The sequence below is a fragment of the Papio anubis genome, chromosome 1 (assembly GCF_008728515.1).
Source record: "Papio anubis isolate 15944 chromosome 1, Panubis1.0, whole genome shotgun sequence".
NCBI lineage: Eukaryota > Metazoa > Chordata > Mammalia > Primates > Cercopithecidae > Papio > Papio anubis.
Genome location: NC_044976.1, coordinates 189,601,513 through 189,625,779, shown reverse-complemented (window position 1 = coordinate 189,625,779; position 24,267 = coordinate 189,601,513). Strand labels below are relative to the sequence as shown.

General features: G+C 36.5%; 1 protein-coding gene across 9 annotated transcripts in view; it reads left to right on the top strand.

Annotated features, from left to right (window-relative positions):
* Positions 1 to 24,267, top strand: part of DNM3 (dynamin 3) — a 566,482-nt gene that overhangs the window by 388,120 nt on the left and 154,095 nt on the right. For all 9 annotated transcript variants that reach the window (XM_031662793.1, XM_009194141.4, XM_031662781.1 and 6 more), the window contains one exon: positions 15,949 to 16,058. In XM_031662793.1, coding sequence (XP_031518653.1) covers positions 15,949 to 16,058 — 110 coding nt within the window. The remainder of the gene's footprint in view (positions 1 to 15,948; positions 16,059 to 24,267) is intronic.

Sequence of the window (24,267 nt, the reverse complement as noted above, 5' to 3'; positions counted from 1 at the left end):
TCAGTATTTAAGCTTAGAGCAAGTGAGGAAAAAAGGAGGAGGAGGAGGAGGAAAAGGAAAGGAAAAGGAGGAGGAAGAAGAGGGTAGAGAAGAGGACAGAGGGAGGAAGAGGAGAATATATACTCTGTTATCTAAAGTGAAATGAAACTCAGTATTTACATTTACATTGTTAACTCTCTTTCGGTTGCTCTGGTTTTTCATTGGTCTTGTCTTGCCTGTGCTAAAATTTTCTATGACATTAAAAAGGAAGGTCTGGTGTGAAAATTGCCACTACCCTATTTCCTTGCTGTTCCTTTCTGTCAGCTTCTTGAGGATATCTGGATGTAAAGCAGCTTTTCTTACCCTTGGAATCTTTGTCTACGGTTCTCCCTTCCTCTTCCTCTGTCTCACTCCTTCTCTCTTGTTTTATTAAGGGCCAAACATTATTGTGTCTTTTCACCAATATTTCTAATTCATCTACAACTCTTTAGTTTGAGCCACACAACTCAGCATTTTACTAACTCAGCTTCTTAAAGGAAGCAGATAATTTGCAGCGAAATTAAACATAGGTTCAATTATATATGTCAGTATGAATTAGATGCATGTTGCTGAGATATTTTCAAGAGTTCCTTATTAAAATAGTACTTTTCCCCCTGAAAAGCTGAAAATGCTTTTGTATCTATTGCCTCTTTGTTCTCATAAAGTTAGGTTTATTTATTTTTTTTCTTTTTTGAACTTAAGGATTGAAGTTAGTGTTATTATCCCTGCTTTACATATGGTGAAACTGAAGCAGAGAGCAGGAAAACAATCTCCCCAAGGACACCCAATGTATGTTCCAGCCGTGCCTGGGCTTCCCGGGTTCTGAGGGCCAGGTCTGCACTTTTCTGCTGGTCTTACTGAGGGCAGTTAGAAGCTAAAGCAATTTCTAAGCTCTGATCCAAATTATTTGTCAGTCAAGGCCATTTGTTTGTACCTATTTTGAATACTTCAACCCTTTTGAGATAATTCCAAATACACTTTTTCTAAATCAATGTCTCTAAAACTTGGGTAATGTACAAATATCTTTTAAAGGATGAGTCCTTATGGATTCTGAATGGAGACAAATTATTTTATTCACAATGTTACTTAAGTATTTACAAACAGAAAATTCTTTTATTTTACATATCCACAAACATATACACACATTATGCTTATTGTTCTCCATCCAAAAAGCAAACCAAAATTACAGGTTAAATTTAAGTAGAACCATATTACTGAGAAACTTTAGCTGATCAACAACATTAATGTGAGGGATTATATTCTTTTAGGAAACATAATTAGCTAGTCCAAAGCAATGTGTTCAGGCGTGGGTTCTTTGGAGACTGGCGTTCTCAGGCTACCCTGTACTGGGTGACCCCACCAGTCTCCTGCCACTTTCATTCTATTAGAATGAAACTTCCATTCACTCAAGGCATTGTGATGTCACTGAAGGAAAGTACATAACTGATGTATTGATGTCTGCCTCTGCCCTTTCTTTCATGACCATACTATAGATACATTACTACCACTTGGTGTAAACACAAGCACTGAAATTGAATGGCGGTGTCCAGTTATAAAGTCATGCTCCAGATAGTTCAGAAAATCTCTTTTACTAATTTTTATTAGATACCAACACAAGATTTCTTTTTAATTCTCACAAGAACTCACAGACCCTGGGGGTCAGACGACTGCAGTTGGAGAAACACTGCCCTACACTTCTCGCTTTAAGGCTGGGAGAAGCTGTCAAGAGTTTTCATGTTCAACCTTGGATTGAGCAGCTACCCACTGGGATGATTTAAGGGCAACCTAAGCCAAGAACCTCACCCCTACTAGTTTGCTAATGCACGTGAATGATTTATTCCTTGTAAATGGAAGGACTGAATGACCCAACTTAAATTCAAATATATTACCCAGGAAGAATAATTAATAAGAATTTATTCTGTAGCAGACATTAATTTATTCTAAGCACAATCATGCATGAAACAAAGCCTAGGGGAACGAGACATGGGATAGGTGAGTTTTGTTATCTTCGTAAGTCAGCATGTATTAAGTACCTGCTAGTATCAGAGATCTGCAGAGGTAAGCCTGCAGTCCCTTTCATGGTACCTGAAATCCAGTTGGTAATACAGAACAAATGGAATGAGAGGGGAAGCTTTCTTGGGATACAGCAGAGGGAGAAACCTAGAAACTAGGCAGCGGCAATAGCAGCTGACCCAGGCCATCTCTGTTTGAAGCTAACAGAAAAGCAAAGCTGCCTGAATGGAAGACTTCAGGATAACAAAAACAAACAAACAAACAAAAAGAAACCTTTCCCACTTTATAGTTTTCTAGCCAGTCTCGAGACCCTCGCTCAGTTTTTAAAGTGGAAGAACATTCTGCCACAAAAGGCAAATGATTCTCTATTTGTGGAATTTTCAGTTTTCAATTTCTTCCAGAACTTGCCTTTTCCCCCAGGTACTTTCCTTGACCTCTTCTGCACAATCCACTGTGAGTGCAAGGGGAAGGAATGAGTACCCCCTCTCAGCCTGGAGTCACATCTTCCCTCTCTATATATGGCTATGGACACAGTCCCATATTTCTGGATTTCTTGCATGCCTGCCTCTAATAAGAAAGCAGAGTTTAAATAAGCTGTCCCTCTCGTTTCACTGCTTCACTCCCTCCTGGTTTGCTATTGTTCATGTTCAATGTGTGTTTCTCTACTAGGTACGTAATTAACTTTCTATTTTCCCCTCACAGTTCAAAAGCTTATAAGTATAAAAGCTTGCTGTTATAAATATGTTGAAGAGAGAACACCATACTGTGTTTATGGGTGGGAAGATGGCTAAAAATTTTTTCCAAGGAAAAGGAAATAAACGTTTATCTGAAGTCCCTGGATACACAGTCATCTGCACGGTCTCCTTTAATCTCTATACCCTCTCTGAGGCATGAATTATCACCTCCATACAGAGAGAAGAGAAATCAAGGAACTTGCGGAAGGTTCACATAGCTAGTGTCAGAGCTCCTATGTGAACCTGTGAGCTAACTCCAAACCATGTGTCATGTCCTCTTGCTGCACCACCCCTCGTGGGAGTCCTCTTCCATGGTCTCTGTCTCTCAGAAGCTGAAGATAGATGGGGCCACCTGAGCATGCAGTGAACACAGAGAGCATTTCTGGGTTGGGCAGCTTTAATTTCTCTCTAATGATACCTTCTCACTTCACTCTCTGGGTTCTTGGCTCTCTCTCTCCCCTCTGCCTCTTCCTTTCTCTAGTCCTTTTATTTTTTTATTTTTATTTATTATTATTATTATTATTATTGTAGTGGGCAGGCTAGGAGGCATGATTAGGATTGATGGAGGAGGAGAACTGTTCCAGGTTTGTTTGTTTTTTTTCCCCTGTCCAAAGCCCAATTTCGTCGTGCAGATGTGTTGGAGCCAGTAGTGGTGCACAGATCACCAGCTGTACTTGCAGCGATCTAGCCAAATATCACCTTAAATACAGGGCTGAGTCCCAGAAGGCACGTGGAAGGGGCCCCCTTTTCCCTGTTCATCCCAGACTCCTGTACTCCTTGGAACACAGGGAGAAGGGCTCTTAACTAAAGTACAAAGGGCATGATGGTCAGCTCTGCTTTTCAAAGAAACTATTTTCCCCTCAGTATATATCTCATAGAATTCTGTTACTGTCAGTGGAGGAAAAAACCAAAACCTAAAACAGTTCAACAGTCAATGCACAGGGCTTCAGAAACCTTTATTAATGTGGTTATTTGGTTGAATGCTCAGGCCCTTTGCTTTTCTCCTTAGTGTTGCCTCTTTTTGAGTGTTTCTTTGCTTCTTTTTGAGAGAGAGGGGAACATTCAGCTTTGATTTTTGTTTGCAGCTTGGTGACAAATGATGGGGGGAAATTTAAACCATTCATCTACTGAGTTCTGGGAATTGTCAGAGGATTTTATTTGTACAGTGCCTTTCTGACCTCCATTTTCTCAGAGAAGTAAAAATTATGCTGCATTTGTAAACAAGGTGCTTTTATTATGTTGAACTTTTACAAACATATGGTATATTTAGCCAAAATAACACTTTTATTTAAGGCAAGTACGTCCAAAGGGCTAGCATGTAGAATTATGTTTGATTAATGTGCACTCAAAAGCTGTTACACAGTAAGCATAATTTCAGTTTGCGGAGTGTCTTAAATTCACTTTGTAATTTAATATGAAGCCACGTAAGTCAGTTGAAAGACATTTGTCTTTGCAGTTTAGTAATAGAAATCCATATCATGTTATATGGACTTTCAAGTAAAGCAATCACTATTCTAAACTTGAAAGTTTCTCTTTTTAAAAAATATAAATTGCAATGCCTTGGAGCACAAAAAGAAATAGGAAAATGCAACCATTAAGTATTTGAAATATGCTAATTTAAAATGCTTGAAGCATGTTTTGCCATGCTGAGTACATTTTTTCCTTCCTAGTAACTGAAAAAGTATAAAACACAAACTAAGTCTCCGTACTTAGCTCACTAGTAAAGAAAATTTAACCCATGAATAGTAGTACTGCTATGATAGAGGTAGTTTGTAATAGTTTATGAACATGCAAACCACCAGGATTTTTTTTTTTCTGTTCTACTCTCTTCTGTTGCCTTATTTAGTTTCTCGTAAAGTTGCTCAAATGCCATCTCTCTCACTCACACCTTGAATTCTCAATTTAAAATTTTTCATGCGTGGTATTTATCATATATATGTATATATACATAGAGGGGGGTGTGTGTGTGTATCTGTGTGTGTGTGCACGTATTTCTTGGTTAGAAGCTCTTTTTGAGCAAAAAGTGCTGGAATTTCAAAACTGCATAAACATGGCGTACATACATGTTAATAATTGATTTGTGTAAGTTTTGACTCATTATGTGTGAAGTATTGCAGGGTAATGCTATTGTTCTGCTTTACTAGCTATTCATTTTTGCTAAGCCATAATAATATATGTTGACTAGATATTATTATACTATTTTCAGTGTTCTTAATTGTCACCCACAGAATCAACTCTAGCTAGTTTAAGTAGACAATAATTTATTAAGAGGGACAAATCATTCTGAGAATCACTGGGAGGGCAAACTTGCAGAACTAGGTTGAGTTTTCAGGAATGACTCACAAAATGAATTTCCTAGGACCGCCAAGGAGCTGTTGCCTCCACCAGTCTGGAGGCTGCATAATCAGGAAGCCACTGTTTTGTTGTAGCCTCTGGATGCAGAGCCCCTTCAGGCCAACAAAACAGGTGACACACACTCTGCCGGTCTCTTGTTTGACTCATTTTTTGGAATCAAAGTCTGGCATGACTACATCTGATTGGCAGAAAGTATATCTCATCTGGAACTCTGGCTGTAAGAGCAAGATTGGGAAGGGTGAGAGGATTTTGAATTGCACTCAAACATTATAAGGCGTTGGAATAAGTGTTGAGATAGCCCATCTTCAGAATTCACTCCAGTTAAGAGCCTTGACGTGTCTAATCTATTAAGATTCTGTGCCATTCAGTTGCTTGAAAATTGTTGGAGGAGTGTGCAGAATACAGAATCTTCCTATAAGGCGATCAGTCAGCAGCCTGGCTTTTTCGTTGAAATCGTGGTATACAGGGCATTTCCCCTGAATCTATGAGTCCCCGGAGAAGAAGAGTTCACTATCTTTCCTGGCAGGGACAGGGAAGTCCATCTGGCTGCTGGCATTCTGGGGCAGGGCAAGAAATAGGCTGAAGGACAATATTTCAGTATGTAGGCTTTCACTAAACTCTCTTGTTTTTACCTCACCCCTTGCTGTTCACCCTGCCTGGTATCTCTCAGCCTGAAACGTCTTTGGTATAACTTCTCTAGGGAAAAGCCTCTTGTCTCCTGCTGAAGGTAGGAATAAGTTGCCGTGAGTAGAAAAGGTAGTCCTGTGCCACCAGTTGTTTTGTCTACTCCTGGTTTTTTTGAAACAGGATCTCACTCTGTCACCCAGGCTGGAGTGCAGTGGCATGATCTCAGTTCACTGCAACCTCTGCCTCCTGGGCTTAAGTGATCCTCCCACTTCAGCCTCCTGAGTAGCTGGAATCATAGATGCCACCACATGTGGCTAATTTTTTAAAAAAAAATTTTGGAGAGACATGATCTCACTATCTTGCCCAGGCAAACTCCTGGGCTCAAGTGATCCTCCTGCCTCAGCTTCCCAAACAACTGGCATTACAGGCATGAGCTCCTGTACCTGGCTTGTTTTGTATACTTCTATACATGGACTTCTGTGTGATCCCACTGCCTCAACCTCACGACCATAACCACGCATGTGGGTATAAGGTGCCTCCAAGGACAGAAGCCAAATGAGGTGGTTTCTCCTCTATTCTTTCCCTCTGTAGGTATTTGGAGAATAACCCTTTTTTTATGCTAGGTCAACGAATGCTCCTTTGTCCCTTCTCTCTTAGAAAGCTTTTTGAAAATATTTTGTTCACTATTTTCTCCTCTCCCATTTCTTTGTTATTGTGGACTAATAATAACCTTTTAAATTATTTTACTGTTATAATACCATAGTAGGTTTGGGAGAAGGAGAAGAGATACATACATAGGATCAATCTTCCATCCTTAGTCATAAGTCCTTTAAATTTATTCTTTAGTATGTTTATCATGAATACATTACCAATCTCATATGTACAAATACATAGGACTATTTCTCTAAATTTAAGAATATAGAGATTAAATATAAAGATTTGAGAACAAAATCTTAAATGTTCTCACTTTCAAATTATACAGTACTTTTTTAGTGGGAGGAAAGGGGAGTCTGCATTTTGAGGATATTAACCATATCTGAGAATACAGGGCAATATATGCTAAATGAAGAAAAAAATACATGGCCCAAGAATGTCACGGGAATGGAGAAGGGAGCCCTCCCGTGAGCTTGTAAGGTCAGAAAGGCTTCCTGGGGGAGGTGGAAATTGAGCTGGACTCTGAAGAGAAGGTAGGAACCAGGAAAAGAGCAGGATCTCCAGCCGGGGTAATGTCAAGTGTGACTGATTATCTTTCTCCTGCCAAGTGGAGATATCCTCGTGTGTAACTCCCTTTCAGGATCTGAGTAGGTACAGGGGTGCAGCCATGAAGCCAGTGGCCTAAAAACCATGGAGTTTTCTTGAGACTACTAGGACAGCCCATCAAACACAGGCAGTTTATACAGCGCTCAAGAGAAAAAGCTTAAAAAGTGCTGTTGATGAGCAACCTGCTGGTTCACAGATGCTGTTTACTATTCAAAATGTAATTCTGATTAAAGCAAGGAGTTAAAATCCAAATAAAAAGATGCATAGTTTATATTTTGAGTTTCATACTTGTGCATCTCTATAGTTATAACTTCTTAAAAGCAATAAACACCAGATTTTAGTTTTCAACAACATGTGGAAATATTATTCCGGTATTCTCAATATTTGCATAGCCTCTCATTATTCTTTGATACTTTGATTATTGTATGAGTCAGTCATCATCTTTGAGTCCTTGATCTAGGCAAAGCACTATGCCAGCCCATGAGGGGGCTGTTCATATGTTCATTCAGCAAGTGTTTGCTGAATGTCTATGACACAACCAAAACTAATAAAGAAATAATTTATTTCCTCAAAGAGTTGATGGTTTGGTAGCAAAGTCAGCACATAGCTACAGAGTAACAGGGGAGCAAGATACATAGAATGATTAACAACAATAATAAATAAAGGTAATAATAGTGATGGACTTGCTTGTTTCTTTAGGGGTTTATCTTGTAGTTGGGAAGGCAGAGCATAGACACACTTAAGTGAAACATGTAGACTCAGAAAATAAGACAAAAGCACAAAGTGACAGTATAAACCAAGCGCAGGGGATCCGACCAGGGTGCGAGGAACCAAGCACAGGGGATTAGATGGGAATGTGAGGAATCCTGGCAATGGTAGAGGAGGCCCTTACCATGCTGGCCATGGTGGGGCTTCTGATGGATCCAGAGCACTGCAGACTTGACTGAGATTTGGTGGACATATCAAAGTGCCCAGTTGGGTAGACAGGGCATCACAGGAGTAGTTTGAACGAAAGGTTCAACAAACTGCACCCACATTTCTGGGAGATGTGTTTGCTCAGTTAGGAGTCCCAGGGAGCTAGATAGAGCTGCTCCATGTAGAAGACCTAACGACACAGGGCAGAGCATAAGGTTCCAGCCAGATGGGGGTCAGGGCAGAGTCCTGCCACTGTGGGAACCCTTGGAGGAAAAGGCTGCCAGGTGGACCAGCTAGGGAACAAGGATCTGGAAATTTAGGCCTGTGTTCTAGTCATCCACAGGTGTATTGGTCCATTCTTACACTGCTGTAAACAACTACCTGAGACTGGGTAATTTAAGAAGAAAAAAGGTTTGATTGACTCATAGCTCTGCAGGCTGAACAGGAAGCATGACTGGGAGGCCTCAAGAAATTTACAGTCACGGCAAAAGGTGAAGAGGGAGCAAGCACCTCTTTCATATGGTGGCAGGAGAGAGAGAAAATTAACGGGAAAGTGCCACATACACTTTTAAACCATCTGATGTCGTGAGAATTCACTCATTACCACAAGAACAGAAAGGTAGAAGTTCACCCCCAAGATCCGATCACCTCTCACCAGGTCCTTCCTCCAACATTGGGAATTACAACTAGAGATGAGATTTGGATGGGGAGACAGAGCCAAACCCTATCAACAGGCATTCCAGGGGTGTCTTAGAGACAATACCAGGGTGAGATGAGTGTGAATGGACAGGTTTCCTCATAGCCCCTACTTGTTGCAATCAGAGGAGCTCCGCTTTTTAATCTATTTAATATATAGGACTTGTGAGAATTATTTTTTTAATCAAAGGATTCCACTGATTAAAAAAATAAGTCTGCACTTGTGATGGGAAAAGACAAGAAGGCTGGAAAATGAGACCTATAATACTTTTAGAAAAAAATGTAAATTAAGTCTGAGCCAGATAGAGTAATCTTTTGCAGTAGTTTTGAGGCAAAGAGAAGCGGAGTGGCAAATAGGCAAAGGTATTTCTAGTGGAAGAGATAGTTTAGTCAAAGACAAGAAGATACAATCAGAAACGTTCTGTGTGGAAAATCAAAATGCATGGACTTTCCTGGGAAGCAGGAATCCCATGACTGGTGCAGTGGGTACAGGGGCAATCCAGTGTCTCTCAGAAAATGAGGTGTGGGTGAGGAGCATGATGAATATGAATGATTACATAACTCTGTGTCGGTTACTCAGAGCATGAAGGGCTTGGATTAATATATGGAGCCATCACATTTTTCTTGGCTCTGGTCCCTACCCATAAACCAAGGATAATGTCTCCAGTTTCCCTGCTTGCAAACATTCTGGCCATAATGCATCAAAGAAAAAAATGAGACTTTGTTAGGAAAAATATTGATCAACATTATTATCTCTTGAGCAAGAAGCAAATTATAATAATTGAATACCCCATGGTATCTCACGAGTTTTCAGTATTCTGCAAAAACATTTATAGTCCCTGGGCGAGGGATCTTTTTAACTTGGACAAATCTATGCACTACTGTGCTGTTTTTGGACTGAGTTCTTGGTGGCATAGTCATTCTGTCGCTCCTCTGTTGGCTGGTACAGTAGTACTTCCTATGTGGTCTACGCATGTTGTTGATGCGGATGTGTCAGAGAAACGTTCCATTCATTGCCAGGAGAGTAGTGTAGCACTGAGAGAGGACAAATAAATATCAGTTTCTCAATAGGAGAAAAGACAACAATTAGGAGTATAAAATATGGCAAATACAATAATAGAGAACACACATGGAACATTATATGAGTATAAGAAGGGGGTGGTCAAAACTAGGAATCTTTGTTCTAGTGAAGCGTAAGTATTCTCTGCAACACAGAATATTCTGTTAGTCTGTCATAGAACCTGTTTCTAATCTGATTATTTGATAACGTGAGAAAGATTGTCATGTTTCAGAATGTTAGAGCAAGCCAATGAAGAATTTAGCAGATATCACATATTTAAAAAATTAATTTACTGTCATTAGTGCATATTTTAAAAACATAGTTGTGCCATTAGTGGCTTTTTCATACCTTAATATTTCTCTTTATTACTGTATTCTTATTTTTTACTTATTTTTTTATTTTTTTTGAGACAGAGTTTTGCTCTTGTCACCCACGCTGGAGTGCAATGGCATGATCTTGGCTCACTGCAACCTCTGCCTCCTGGGTTCAAGTGATTCTCCTGCCTCAGCCTCCAAAGTAGCTGGGATTACAGGTGCCTGCCACTACACCCAGCTAATTTTTGTATTTTTAGTAGAGACGGGGTTTCACCATGTTGACCAGGTGGTCTCAAACTCCTGACCTCAGGTGATTCACCCACCTTAGCCTCCCAAAGTGCTGGGATTACAGGTGTGAGCCACCACACCCAGCCTTTGTTCTTATTATTCTAATGTAATCTCTTTTAAGTTCTACCATTTTTGAAAACTTTTCATCAGTTCATACCTCCTAAGAGCAGAATCTATGCCTTTTTTTTTTTTTTTGTATTCTTTTGAAGTATATTGGATTGCCACAGCATATTTATATGTTGAAGGTTTGTATGAATCAAATCAGATATATTGGTTTAGGTTAGTAAAACTTCATCTAACAAACTATATGATGCTAAGCAAAATACTGTAAGTTAATTTAAAATCAACCTTTGAAGCATTAAAAATAAGTGTTTACATTCACCTCTGGTTAATTTTTAACACAATGGTCTAGGTAGTCTCAGCATGTTGGGGTTTTATTTATTATGGATCATCAGCAGTCAATGTTTATTAAGCCATGTCTGTATATACACCGGTGTAATAACTGTTACGTGTAAACACAACAGAATGATGACATAATCTTTGCCCTCAAGGAACTTCCAATCTGTGCTTGAAGAGGCAAGCTAAACATAAATAAAGATTGCCATGCTAGATAGCCTATGACAAAAATTGTGGAAAATTTAAGAGTTATAGAAGAAAAAGGTCTATGATGTGCTGTAATCAGCTGGTGGCACTTGAAATAAATTTCAAGGCCAAAAGACCCTGCCTTCTTTCAGAGAAGGCATTCCTGGCAAATAGAAGACAACACGAAGGCAGAGATAGAAATAAACATGGCAATCAGTCTAGACTTTGTAAAGATTTAGTAGTCAAAAGCTGTGTCTGTCAGTTAAGTATTTCATATAGCTTTTTTCATAGAATTTTTACTTGATTATCATATATATGTGACTATCAAACATCTTAACACCTGGCTTTGGTTGTCAGACATTTTCAAATCAATTCAATAACATTTATAATATACACTGTATAGATTTTTATGCCTAGCATCATGCTAGGCATTATAATATATAGAAACAGGGAAGAATTCATGGTCTTATCTTTGAAGATGTTGTTGCTTTAATAGGAGAAAAGGTAGAACAAATACAATAATTAAAGATGCCATCAAACCAAGGCCACTCAAATAATTTAAATTATGAAACTCCCTATGTATAAATTTCCAAGTGAATAAAGGCCTCCCAGTCCTTTGCATATGCAGGAGCTATTCCCCCACACATCTGATCCTCTGCTCATATCCATTGTATCTCTTTCTAGGGCCTAAGTTATATTGATGGTGCTCTGCCAGCTAGAGACCATCACTGGGCACTTGCCAAACCCATACCTATCTCTCACTGACTCTCTGGTTTCCTTTCAAGGTCAGCGAGCACATACTGTAGTCAGCCCATAATTCCCACCTTCTTCCCCCTTGGTTTCTCTGCCTTTTACTACTCATTGTTCAGTTACTTTTACCTCAAACCCCTTTCACACAAAGATGCACCCTCTTTGGGCCTGACCTGTTTCTTCTGTTTCTTCTAACTCTTGCCAGTGAATTCAGGAAAGAACACTACACTAGTGCTCTCATGTTCCCTCTCTCTTTGAACAAAAATATCTCTGTCATCCTGGATACCTCCCATAGAAATATTGCTAGCGACCCTCCTGTATTGAGGAAAGGGAAGGTACTATGTTTAAATGTGAAGAAAAGAATGGTGTTGAATCAGTGACCTCAGCCTCTGAAGCCTTTGAAAGTACACAGAAGTTCTTTTCTGAATCTCTATTAAAAAATCTTTCGTTAGACATTTACAAGTGCTTCCTTCAAAATGTCTACTCAAGATAAAATGTTTAAAATATAAAATTTCATTTCTTATTTATTATAAAAAACATGTTGTAAGTTTTTGTTTTTCTCCATAATATAGAATATTATCTGTTAGTCTGTCATGAAACCTGTTTCTAATCTGATTATTTATTAGCTTGAGAAAGATTGTTATCTTTCAGAATGTTAGAGCAAGTCAGGGAAGAATTATAACAAATATTACATATTTTAAAAATAAAACAACTTAAACAACTATATTATGTAAGCTTATATAAGCTGCTTAAACAATATATAAGCTACTTAAACAAGAGAGTTGACTGAACATTCTGAATTCCAAATAAGCAACATTCACATACATTTTCAAATGTAAGGCAGTTATAAATTGAAGCTGTCTCTCATAGTTTGAAATGAATGGAATAAATAATACCTATTATATGAATATAAGGGAGAGAGATGGGGGAGGTGACAGAAACAGATAAATGGTTACAAGTTTGAGAAAACCTTTTGCACGGAAAGTAAAACTTGAACTGAACTCTGAATACTAAACATTGCTATGATAGGGAACTGTTGAAGGAATATCTCAAGTTGGGAAAAGACTGCTGGTAAAGATATATTTGGTTGAAACATAAACTTCTTATGGAGGAGAAAAGGAGACATTGACAAATCAGGATTGAGCCAATTTGTAGTGTTTTTAAACTCACATTAAAGAGGTTAGTGGATTTTTTCCCACAAATAATGGAAAGCTATTGAAAGTTTTGAAGGATTGCAATGAATTTGACAAAATCGTTTTCAAAAATCATCTTCTCTAGTGATGTTAGAGAAATTGGAAGGCAAGCGACTAGATAGGAGACCATTTGTGACCACATGCTTGTGAGATGCCAGGGACCTGGAATAATGTTGTGGGAATGTCAAAGGAGGGGAACTAGGACAAATTCTTCAAACACGATGTGACAAAGTCTTGAAGTAGTAAACGAGGCAAGGAAAGATGATGAGTCAGAAATAATAGTGAGGTTTCAGATGGGGTGACAGGGAGAATGAAGGATAAACCTGATAGCAGAAACAGGGAGGTCAGAAGGGAAAACTGGATGGATGAGAGGAAGGAAAGAGTTAAGTACATGAGGGATTTAGTACTATCAGTAGAAATTTAATGGAACTACATATGTCATTTAAAATTGTCTGACAGCCAACTTCAAAACAGTAAGAAAAAATAGGTGAAATTATGTTTGATGATGCTTTGTTTACCCCCAATATATTCAAAATGTTATCATTTCAGCATATAATCAATTAAAAAGTATTACCAATATAGTTTACATTCTCTTTTTAAGTTTTTGAAATCTGGTGTCTATTTTGCATTTCTAGCTAATCCCAGTTGAGCCACATTTCAAGTGCTCAGTAACTGCCTGTGGCTAGTGGCTACCATATTGGACAGCACATTATTAGACAGTCATAGAACTGACAAAAATGATTTGGCACATTTCTTAATTAAGATGGTTCTAAGACTGTATTTTGGAAATTATAATTCTGTATATTATTTCTCCTCTATTTCTTTTGTTTTAGCTATTTTAGATTCATGATGTTCTTTTAGCAGAACATCATTCTTTTCCCAAAGCACCAAGACTTTTGAGAAATATCCATGATATACTGTTTTATTGCCTAGAGTTGCTGCTGTCTCATTAATTCTCTGTTTGACTTACAACTTTAATAAATAAATGTCTGAATACATTTTCTTCTTTCTTTGTCAGTCTTCAAAGTTTTGATTATAAAACAATTTAGCAATATGTCCTCAAAAACCTGGGATAAATGACATTTAGTACTTTGGATATGAGGACCATTTTTCATGTTCCCCGGTCTGCATATGTGTGTGTATTTCTCCAGTGTTTAATATCTGACATAAACTTGCTGGAGTTTTGGTCTTCACGATATGCTAAAGAATGCAGTACAAAAGAGAGCCTATTTCTATAGAAAACAAGCCAAGGACATTGTGTTCCATCTTTACAATGAAATTCAGATTTCCCATTAAAAGGCAAATCTATCATTTCAAAAGGTTGAATAGGATGGTGCTTTAAAAGAATCCAGCTGCTTAAATTTAGGGCACTGAAAAACATTCAATTAAAAAAAATGTTCCCTGGGTCTCAAGCATTTTCATTTGATTATGTATTGGATAGATTTTCATTAGGTCTAGAATTTTGCCTCTTAGAATTCTGTCCTAAAATAATTTGACAACTGTTTTGAGAAAGTTGGACTCAACTATGGTAGCTCATTTATGATTAAATTATGTATTTGCTGTTTAGAATATTCTTGTGTTTGATAATATATTCTTAACTTTTGTTGTAGAAATGTTGGACTATTCTTACAGTGCTTTACTTTTTTGTGTTTATTGTTTAGCCTCTCCCAGTGCTATTTAGTTTCCTTCATGTTTCTTCTTTTCTTTGAAGACATTGTCTGTCAGAACAGCCATTTTGTTCTCTAAGCAGCTTCCTTCAATGTTTTCAGTCACCTGTTCACATGACTTTTTGTAGCCAAGTAGAGTGCCATCTTTTTGCTATTCTAATGTGCTCTGCCCAACTTTTTTCTGATTAATTTATGAGTAGGAAGTGGAAAGGCGGGTGATACTCCCTACAATACAACATGTTACCCACAAACTGACTAGGGAGCACAGAAGAGCTCTATGCTACGCAGCTGAGCTATAAATTCTCAAGGAAGTAATCTATATGCTGTAGGAGCAAAAGGACTTATGTCAGACATATTTGTATGATGCACGTATTTCCCATGGGCATTAATAGTCGTTTATTAAAAGTTATGACTAAGTCTGCATTCTCTCCAGCTCTGGACTTTAGCCCTGCTCTCTTTCAGGGGTAACACCAGAGATGTAGCCTGGGAGCATACAGAGGACCATGGTTAACAAGGGCAGTGCTTGTTATACCCCTGGTAATAGGTATTTACTATGTTTCTTAAATTGAGTATTTGGCTCTCCCCTACTCGTTGTTAGGCATTTTTACATATAAATAATATTGCCCCGGGCCAGTCCCTAAAAGTAAATGTTTCCAATAATTTTTTGGCATCCAATGTTCTACTAACACTAATTTGGTCACATTTGCAGACCTCACCTCTCCAATGTTCATATTCTTCCTAAACAATTGTTAATTTTGAAAGAGAGTTTGTTCTAGTTAATATCAGTCCACTTCTAATGAAGTTTTCCCCAAAGAGCTCAACAATTTTATGGAATAATTCTTTTTCAGAATTCGTATTTTATTCTAGACCCAAATGAGCAAGTATTTTTTATGCTTTATCATAGTTTATGGGGGGTATTTCATACTGGGGTCCTGTGCTTCCACTTCCCTGCCAACACTGGCTATCAAAACTGCTTAGGCTGCAAATAAAGCAAGAAATGAAATCCATCTGGCATTTCTCATTGAATTAGGACCAGAACATTTTTGTTAAATATTAACAGATGGCTAAAGTCTTAATATCAAACTAACATTTAAAAACATCTAAAAGGACCCACATGAGGGGGAAAGGATAGAGGACCATGTGTTTTCTCCATCTCAGAACCCTTCCTGTACACTTCACCCCGCCATTTTTCCAACCCACATGTTGAGAATCACTGGGGCCTCCTATCTCTAATAACTTTTATGCCTTAATAGTTGGTATCAAAATAGGGTTTGATGATATTATCAAGATAGTGTAATCAAGCGTTAGCCAAGTCAGGTGATGTGTTGCCATTGGCATGCCTCAAGATCTTTTATTAAAGTCAATTTTCTGTCTCTCCTCTCCTCTCCTCTCCCCTCCCCTCCCCTCCCCTCCCCTCCTCTCCTCTCCTCTCCTCTCCTCTCTCCCTATCTCTTTTCTGTCTCTCTCTCATAATAGGAAAAAGAAAAGAAGTACATGCTTCCCTTGGACAACCTGAAAGTTCGGGATGTGGAAAAGAGCTTTATGTCTAGCAAGCACATCTTTGCACTCTTTAATACAGAGCAAAGGTAAGAAATTGAAACAGTCCCTGTCTTCAGATTTTTTTCCTTGAAGTTCTACATGATTCAGAGATCATATTTGAAAATAGTTCCTTTGGTCGCACCTTGAAATTTGTCTAGTCTTCAGTTTTCCTTTCATTTATTTTGTATTTTTAAATTCCACCATGGGTTATGGCTTCAAAATATAAAAACTCAGACTAAAAAAGATCTTCAAGTGTTAACTAATTATTTCTTGCTTTTCCACCTGGCATGAAAATAATTCTTCATCCATTTGGTTTTTTTTTCTTTTTGCGATGGGATCTCGCTTTCTCATCCAGACCAGAGTACGGTGCTGTGATCGTGATTCACTGCAGCCTCGAACTCCTGGGCTCAAGCAACACTCCTACCTCAGCCCTGTAGAGTAGCTGGGACTACTGGGTTCATGCCACTGTGCCTGGATAATTTTTTAAAAATTGTTTTGTAGAGATGGGGGTCTTGCTGTGTTGTCCAGGTAGTTGACCTCAAACTACCTGGGCCCAAGAGATTCTCCTGCCTTGGCCTCCCAAAGTGCTGGGATTACATGCATGAGCCACTGCACCCAGTCTGTCCATTCTTAAAGCTGCATTTTATTACCTTAAAGTCTTTCTTGTCCCAATATATTGTTTACATACTTACAAACTACTCGATGATAATTTTAAAAGTATCTTTCTAACGTGAATGGATATCACTTAAGCTCTTGTTGAAGAGCAGACAAATTTCACATATTATGACTAAATTCAGTGAATAGAATTATTCAGTTAAGGTAAATAAAAATGTATAGTATTTTACAGTTTTTCAAAGTGCTGTCTACATTCATTGTCATTGGTTTTTGTAACAGCTGCCCTTGAGGTTAAAAGGATACAGTTATAAATAAGAAAGTGTAGGCTCAGGGATGTTAACTCACTTTCTTAAGGTCATAAAACTAGTGCATGGGGGAGCTGGAACTTGTATCAGGACTTCCTCTAAGTACACTTTTCCTTCCACTCATTTTCCATTGTGTGCTTATTTTATTCTGTTGCTCATGTGCAGTATCAAAACTGTATTTTGAGCTGATCATCACAGAGTTCCATGATCTTCACTGAAACTTAGCAGTAAAGTTAAATAAGCAAATGGAGAGGTAAGAGAGGATGGGCTAGAGAAGTGTAAAAGGGCTACAACTAGGAAAGGATAATAAAGGAGAGTTTTTGCAAATGAAAATGTTTTAGGAAGAAGCTAATTAATTTGTGTGAGTCAGTTATTAAGACAGTGAGTCATTAAGGTAACAGGATCTAATTTTAACCCATTTTTCAAGACTGCCTTTTGTCTTTATTTAGCAATGAATGAAGTTACTTGATTAGGTTCAATGACTGGCCCAGGGTCAATCACACAGTAAATTAAAATAACAAAAGAAGACGTCTTCCTACATTCCCAGTCAGTTGCTCAGAGTGACTCATAATACAAAAATACTTAGTAAAACCACAAGGCAAGCCATTTAAAGAATTGACGGGAAAGAAAATTAAATACAACTAACTCCTCTACCAAATATTCAAATGGGATTTTTGAAGACAGTATTATTTGAGAGCAGCTTATGAAAACACTCTGCAAATAATAAAGAATAAAAGGTTTTCTAGAGAGAACAGTAGTGAGTCTGCCACACTGCAGCCAAGCTCAGTACTAGTTTACATGCCTTCATCAGAGCAGCAGAGAATCAGGAGATCCTAATGCAATCATCAGAGGTGTGCTCAGCCTTCTTGCCTAGATGCAGAGTGGAACAGGTGGCTGCCAAACAGGAAGTCAAACAAAATTGAATCCATGGTCAACCTGAAAAGTTAATGTTATAAAAGAGCTGGGTGTAAAGTAAAAACAAGGCTATGGTAGACTATCATTTTTCATAAAGTACAACTGTGGATTTTAATGACAGCAAAAGTCACTGAAATAAGGAAACTGGATTTTGAAAAATCTAGATATTTTGGAATCTTGGAGTTCTAAAAAGGTATTGAATTCTGCTGCCACTTCTCAGTGACTTCAGTGAGTATATAGATGTACCTACATTGGCCATTGTCTTCTCCTTTGAAATCTTGATTCCTTTAAATCATTTTTGTGCTGTCAAGGACCTCCAGTACAATGTTGACTACAAGCTGGAATCCTTGTCTTGTTTCTCATTTTAAGGCTAATTTAAGGATGTTTTTAAAAATTTTATAGCAAAATACCTTTTGATAGATGTCTGATATCAGGTGAAGATTTCTTGTGTTTCTAGTTACTAAGGTTTCTGTTTTCATTTTTAAATCATGCTTAGGCGCTGAATTTTATCAACCTCTTCGCCTGGAAGATTGTATGATTCTTCTTCTTTAATCTATTCATGTGACCTTCTAATGTTAAACCGTCCTTTGTCTCCTGGGATTAAACTTAATTAGGTCACAATGTGCTATTCTTTATTATGAGTTCTTGGCTTATGTTTGCTAGTATTTTAGCAAATGCTAATGAGTTAGATTGACCCATGAATTTCCTTTTTATATTATTTTTACCTGGTTTTAATATCAAGGTTCTGTAAGCTTCATAAATTGAGGTGCGAATAAGTCCTTATTGTTCTTTGGAACCCTTCACAAAAGATAGGGATTAACTATTAACTGATTGTTTGGTGGAAGTAACCTGTAAAATCATCTGGCCCTAGAAAGTATTTTTGGTAAGTAGGCTTTTAACTAGTGATTGAATATATTTAATGATTTCAGATTTATTTAAGTTTTCTGTTTGTTCCGTGGATCCGTTTGAATAATTGTATTTTTTTAGAAAATTGTCCATTCTGTTTTGCTTTAAATATATTGCACCAACTATTCCTTAATATTTTATTTTTCTAAATCTCTGTTATATCTGGAACTTGACTGATTTTTATTTCTAATATTAACCCTTATCTTTTTTTATGATCATTCTTGCCAGAGTTTTGTCTCTTTTCAGAGAACCAGCTTGTGGCACTTTTGAACATCTATTGTGTATACTTTTTCTATTCCAATAATTTCTGTTCTCAATTATTTCCTTTCTTGTATTTTCTTGTGTTTACATTTCGGGTCTTTTCAAACTTCTTAATTTAGATGTATAGCTCATCAATTTTTATCCTTTCCTTTTCTTGTATATCAGCATATAGATCTATAGATTTCTCTCTAGGTAGTGTTTAGCTTACTACAATTTTTGAAATTTAGCAATTTTATTACCATTCAGTTCTGTTTCCTATTCTTCATTATGTTTTTTCTTTGAGCTATTTAAAAGTGTGTTTTACATTTTAGAATGCAGGGAATCTTATTGTTTGTATCATTGATTTCTAACTTAATTTTATTGTGATCAAATAATATGGTCGTACATGGTGTTAATAAACATTTCACATATATGTGAGAAGAATGTACATTTACTAGCTTGGAAGTGTAGGTTCCATGAGAGCTGATTGGATTATGCTTGTTAATTGTATTTTGCAATGTCTATAGTCATTATCTTTTTTTCATCTCAAATAATTCCAATATTCAACAAGTATATATTAGGCAGCTGTTATGTGCCAGACACTGTTCTATCCTTAAAATATACTTGTGAATTAAATAGAAAAAGACAATTAAACATTTTAGATACTGTCTAGAAAGGGGAATAGGCAGGGAGACAAATAAAAACTCACAAAGAATCTTATTTTATCAGATGAGCATTAAAAAGATCACTTTGTGATTGTGAGCTTGAATAAGCCTGACAATTTTTGCTTGAGGCCAATCGGTATTATTAGATTCATACAAATTTAGTGTTGTATTTTCCTGGTGACTTAAAAAAATAACTTTGTGACAGCCCTCTTCATTCCTAATAATGCACTTTGCCTTAAAATTTATTTTGTCTTATGTTAATATAGCTACACTAACTTTTGGTTAATATTTTTATTGATACATAATATTTATACATATTTATGGAGTACATGTGATATTCTGTTACATGCATAGCATATGTAATTATCAAATCAGAGTATTTAGGATATTCATCATCACAAGTGTATATCATTTATGTGTTGAGAACTTTCCAAGTCCTTACCTCTAGCTATTTTGAAATATACAATATATTGTTGCTAATTATAGTCACCATATTCTAGTATTGAACATTGGAATTTATTCCTTCTATTTAACTGTATGTTTGTACCCATTAGCCAACCTTTCTTCATCCTTTCTCCCCAACCCCCACCAACACACACACACACACACACACACACACACACACACACACACACATTATTTCCACCCTCTGGTATATATCATTCCACTAACTACCTCCGTAAGATAAACTTGTTAAACTCGTATTTATGAGCAAGTACAAGCAATATTTGTCCTCCTGTGTTTGGCTTACTTAACATAGTGACTTCCAGTTCTATTCATGTCGCTGCAAATGACACTATTTTATTCTCTCTTTATGGCAAATAGTATTCCATTGTGTAAATATACCACCTTTTCTTTATCTATTCATCCATTTAAAATATTTAGGTTGATTCCATATTTTTGTTATTGTGAATAGTGCTACAATAAACATGGGGGTGCATGTGTCTCTTTGATATACTAATTTCCTTTTCTTTGATTGAATACCCAGTAATGAAGTAGTTCTAGTTTTAGTATTTTTAGAAATTGCCATATTTTTTTCCATAATAGCTGTGCTAATTTACATTCCCACCAACAGTGTATGTTCCCTTTTCTCCACATCCTCACTGCCATCAACAGATTAAATCTCATTACTCGTTATTGGTTGGTTCAGGTTTTTTATTTCTTTCTGGTTCAATCTTGGTAGGTTGCATTGTCCAGGAATGTATCCATTTCTTCTAGGTTTTCTAGTTTGTTAGGGTATAGTTGTTCATAATAATCTCTGATCTTTTGTATTTCTGTATTATCAGTTTTAGTATCTTTTTATTTGATTTTTAAGTCTTCTCTCTTCTTGATTAGTCTTACAAGTGTCTTATTGATTTTACTTATTGATTTTTTTGTGTTTATTGTGATTATTCTTTTTTGTGTGTGTGTTTTTGATAATAGCCATTCTAACTGGGGTAAGATGATATCTCATGGTTTTGATTCACATTTCCCTGATGACTAGTGATGTTAAGCATGTTTTCACATATCTGTGTGCCATTTGTATGTCTTTTTTGAGAAGTGTCTATTCGTGCTTTTTGTCTGCTTTTTAATGGAATTGTTTGTTTTCTTTTGAGTTCCCCATATATTCTGGATATTATTCCCTGTTGGATGAATAGTTTGCAAATGCTTTCTCCCATTTAACTGGCTGTCTCTTTACTCGGTTGGTTTTTTTTTTTTTTTCCTTTGCTATGAAGTTTTTAGTTTACTATCATCCCATTTGCCTATTTTTGTTTTTGTTGTTTTTGTTTTGGGGGTCTTAGTCATAAAGTCTTTGCCCAGGCCAATGTCCTGAAGTGTTTCCCCTATGTTTTCTTATAGTAATTTCATAGTTTCATGTAATGTTTAAGTCTTTAATCTATTCTGAGATGATGTTTGTATATGATGAGGGATAAGGGTATAGCCTCTTTCTTTTGAGTATCGCTATCCAGTTTTCCCAGCACCATTTATTGAAGAAGGTGTCCTTTTCCAATGTATCTTCTTGGTGCCTTTGTCAAAAGTTAGTTGGCTGCAAATATGGGGGCTTATTTCGGGATTTTCTATTCATTTCCATTGGTCTGTGTGTCTGTTTGTGTACCAATACATGCTGTTCTGGTTACTATAGCCTTGTGATATATTTTGAAGCCAAGTAATGTGATGCCTTTCACTTTGTTCTTTTTGTTCAGGATTGCTTTAGGTATTTGGGTTCTTTTTTGATTCCATACAAATATCAGGATTTTTTTTCTATTCCTGGGAAAATGTCATTGGTATTTTGATAGGGATCACACTGAATCCATAGATCGCTTTAGACAGTATGGTAATTTTAACTATGTTAGTTCTTCCATCCATGAGCATGGGTTGTCTTCCCATTTGTTTTTCTCCTTTTCCATTTCTTTCACCCATGTTTTGTAGTTTTTCTTGTAGAGGTCTTCCACCTCCTTGGTTAAAGTTATCCCTAGGCGTTTTGTTCATTTTATTTATTTAGCTATTGTAAATGTGACTGCCTCCTTGATTTCTTTCTCAGCTGGTTCATTATTTATGTATAGAAATGTTACTGATTTTTCGTATGTTGATTTTGTAGCCTGCAACTCTGCTGAACTTGTTTATAGTACCTAACAGTGTTTTGGTAGAGTCTTTAGATTTTTCTAAATATAAGATCATGTTATCTGAAGATAGGAACAATTTGACTTCCTCTTTTCCAACATGGATACCTTTTATTTCTCTTGCCTGACTGCTCTGGCTAGGACTTCCAGTGCTATATTGAAAAGAGTTGTGAAAGTGGGTATCCTTGTCTAGCTCCAGATCTTCCCATTCAGTGTAATGTTAGCTGTGGATTTGTTACATGTGTTCCTTATGATGCTGAGGTATGTTCCCTCTGTGCCTAGTTTGTTGAGAGTTTTTATCATGAAGGAATGTTGACTTTTATCCAGTGCTTTTCTGCATCTATTTAGATGATCACATTGTCCTTCATTCTGTTGATGTGATGTATCATGTTTACTGACTCATATGGGTTGAACCATTCTTACATCGTTGGGTTAAATCTCATTTGATCATGGTGTGTTATCTTTTTGAAATGTTGTCGGACTCAGTTTGCTAATATTTTGTTGAGGATTTTTGTATCTATGTTCATCAGGAATATTATCCTGTAATTTTCTTCTTTGTTGTATACTTTTCTGGGTTTGGTATCAGGGTAATGCTCCACTTATTAAATGAGTTTGGGAGAATTCCCTACTATGCTATTTTTTGGAATAGAGAATAATTGGTGTTAGTTTTTCTTAGAAAGTTTGGTACGATTTGGCTGTGAAGCCATCTGGTTCTGGACTCTTTTTGTTGAGAGATTTTTATTACAGATTAAATCTCATTACTCATTATTGGTTGGTTCAGTTTTTTAATTTCTTTCTGATTCAGTCTTAGTAGGTTGTATTGTCCAGGAATGTATCCATTTCTTCTAGGTTTTCTAGTTTGTTAGTGCACAGTTTTTCATAATAATCTCTGATCTTTTGTATTTCTGTATTAGTTGTAATATCTTTTTTATTTCTGATTTTGTTTATTTAAGTCTTAATATCTTCTTGATTAGTCTTACAAGTGTCTTATTGATTTTATTTATCTTTTTAAAAACCCAACTTTTCATTTTGTTGATCTTTTGTATTGTCTTTTTCATCTCCATTTCATTTAGTTCCGCTCTTATCTTTATTATTTATTTCCTTCTATTAATTCTGGGTTTTGTTTGTTCTTACATCTCTAGTTCCTTGAGATCCATCATTATATTGTTTATTTAAAATCTTTCTATTTCTTTTGATGTAGGCATTTATTGCTATAAGCCTCCATCTGCACTGATTTTGCTTTATTTCATAGGTTTTGGTACATTGTGTTTTGATTTCTGTTTGTTTCAAGAAATTTTTAAATTTTCTCCTTAATTTTTCTCTTGACTCAGTGGTCATTCAGGTGCATGTTTTTCACTTTCCTTGTATTTGTACTGTTTCCAAAATGTCTCTTGTTATTGATTTCTGTTTTTATTCCATTGTTGTCTAAAAAGATACTTGATATGATTTTGATTTTTAACATTTTTTTGAGATTTGTTTTGTGTCCTACTATATGGTCTACACTAGACATGTTCTGTGTGCTAATTAAGAATAATGTTTATTCTTTAGCTGCTGGATAAAATGTTCTGTAAATTTCTGTTAGGTCTATTTGGTCTAATATGCAGTGTAAATCCAACGTTTCTTTGTTAATTTTCAGTCTAGATGATCTGTCTTATGCTGAGAGTGGAGTGTAGAAGTCCAAACTATTCCTGTATTAGAGTCTTTCCCTTCAGGTCTAATAATATTTGCTTTATATATCTGGGTGCTCTGGTGTTGGGAGCACATATGTTTACAATAATTATATCCTCTTGATGAATTGACACCTCTTTCATTATATAATAATTTTGTCACTTTTTATTGCTTAAAGTCTGTTTTATCTGATGTAAGTATAGCTACTCCTACTCACTTTTGAGCACCATTTACATGGAACATCTTTTTCCATTCCTTTATTTTCAGTTTATATATGTCTTTATAGGTGAGAATTTTTCTTGTAAGCAGCATATGGTTAGATCATTTTTAAAAATTCATTCA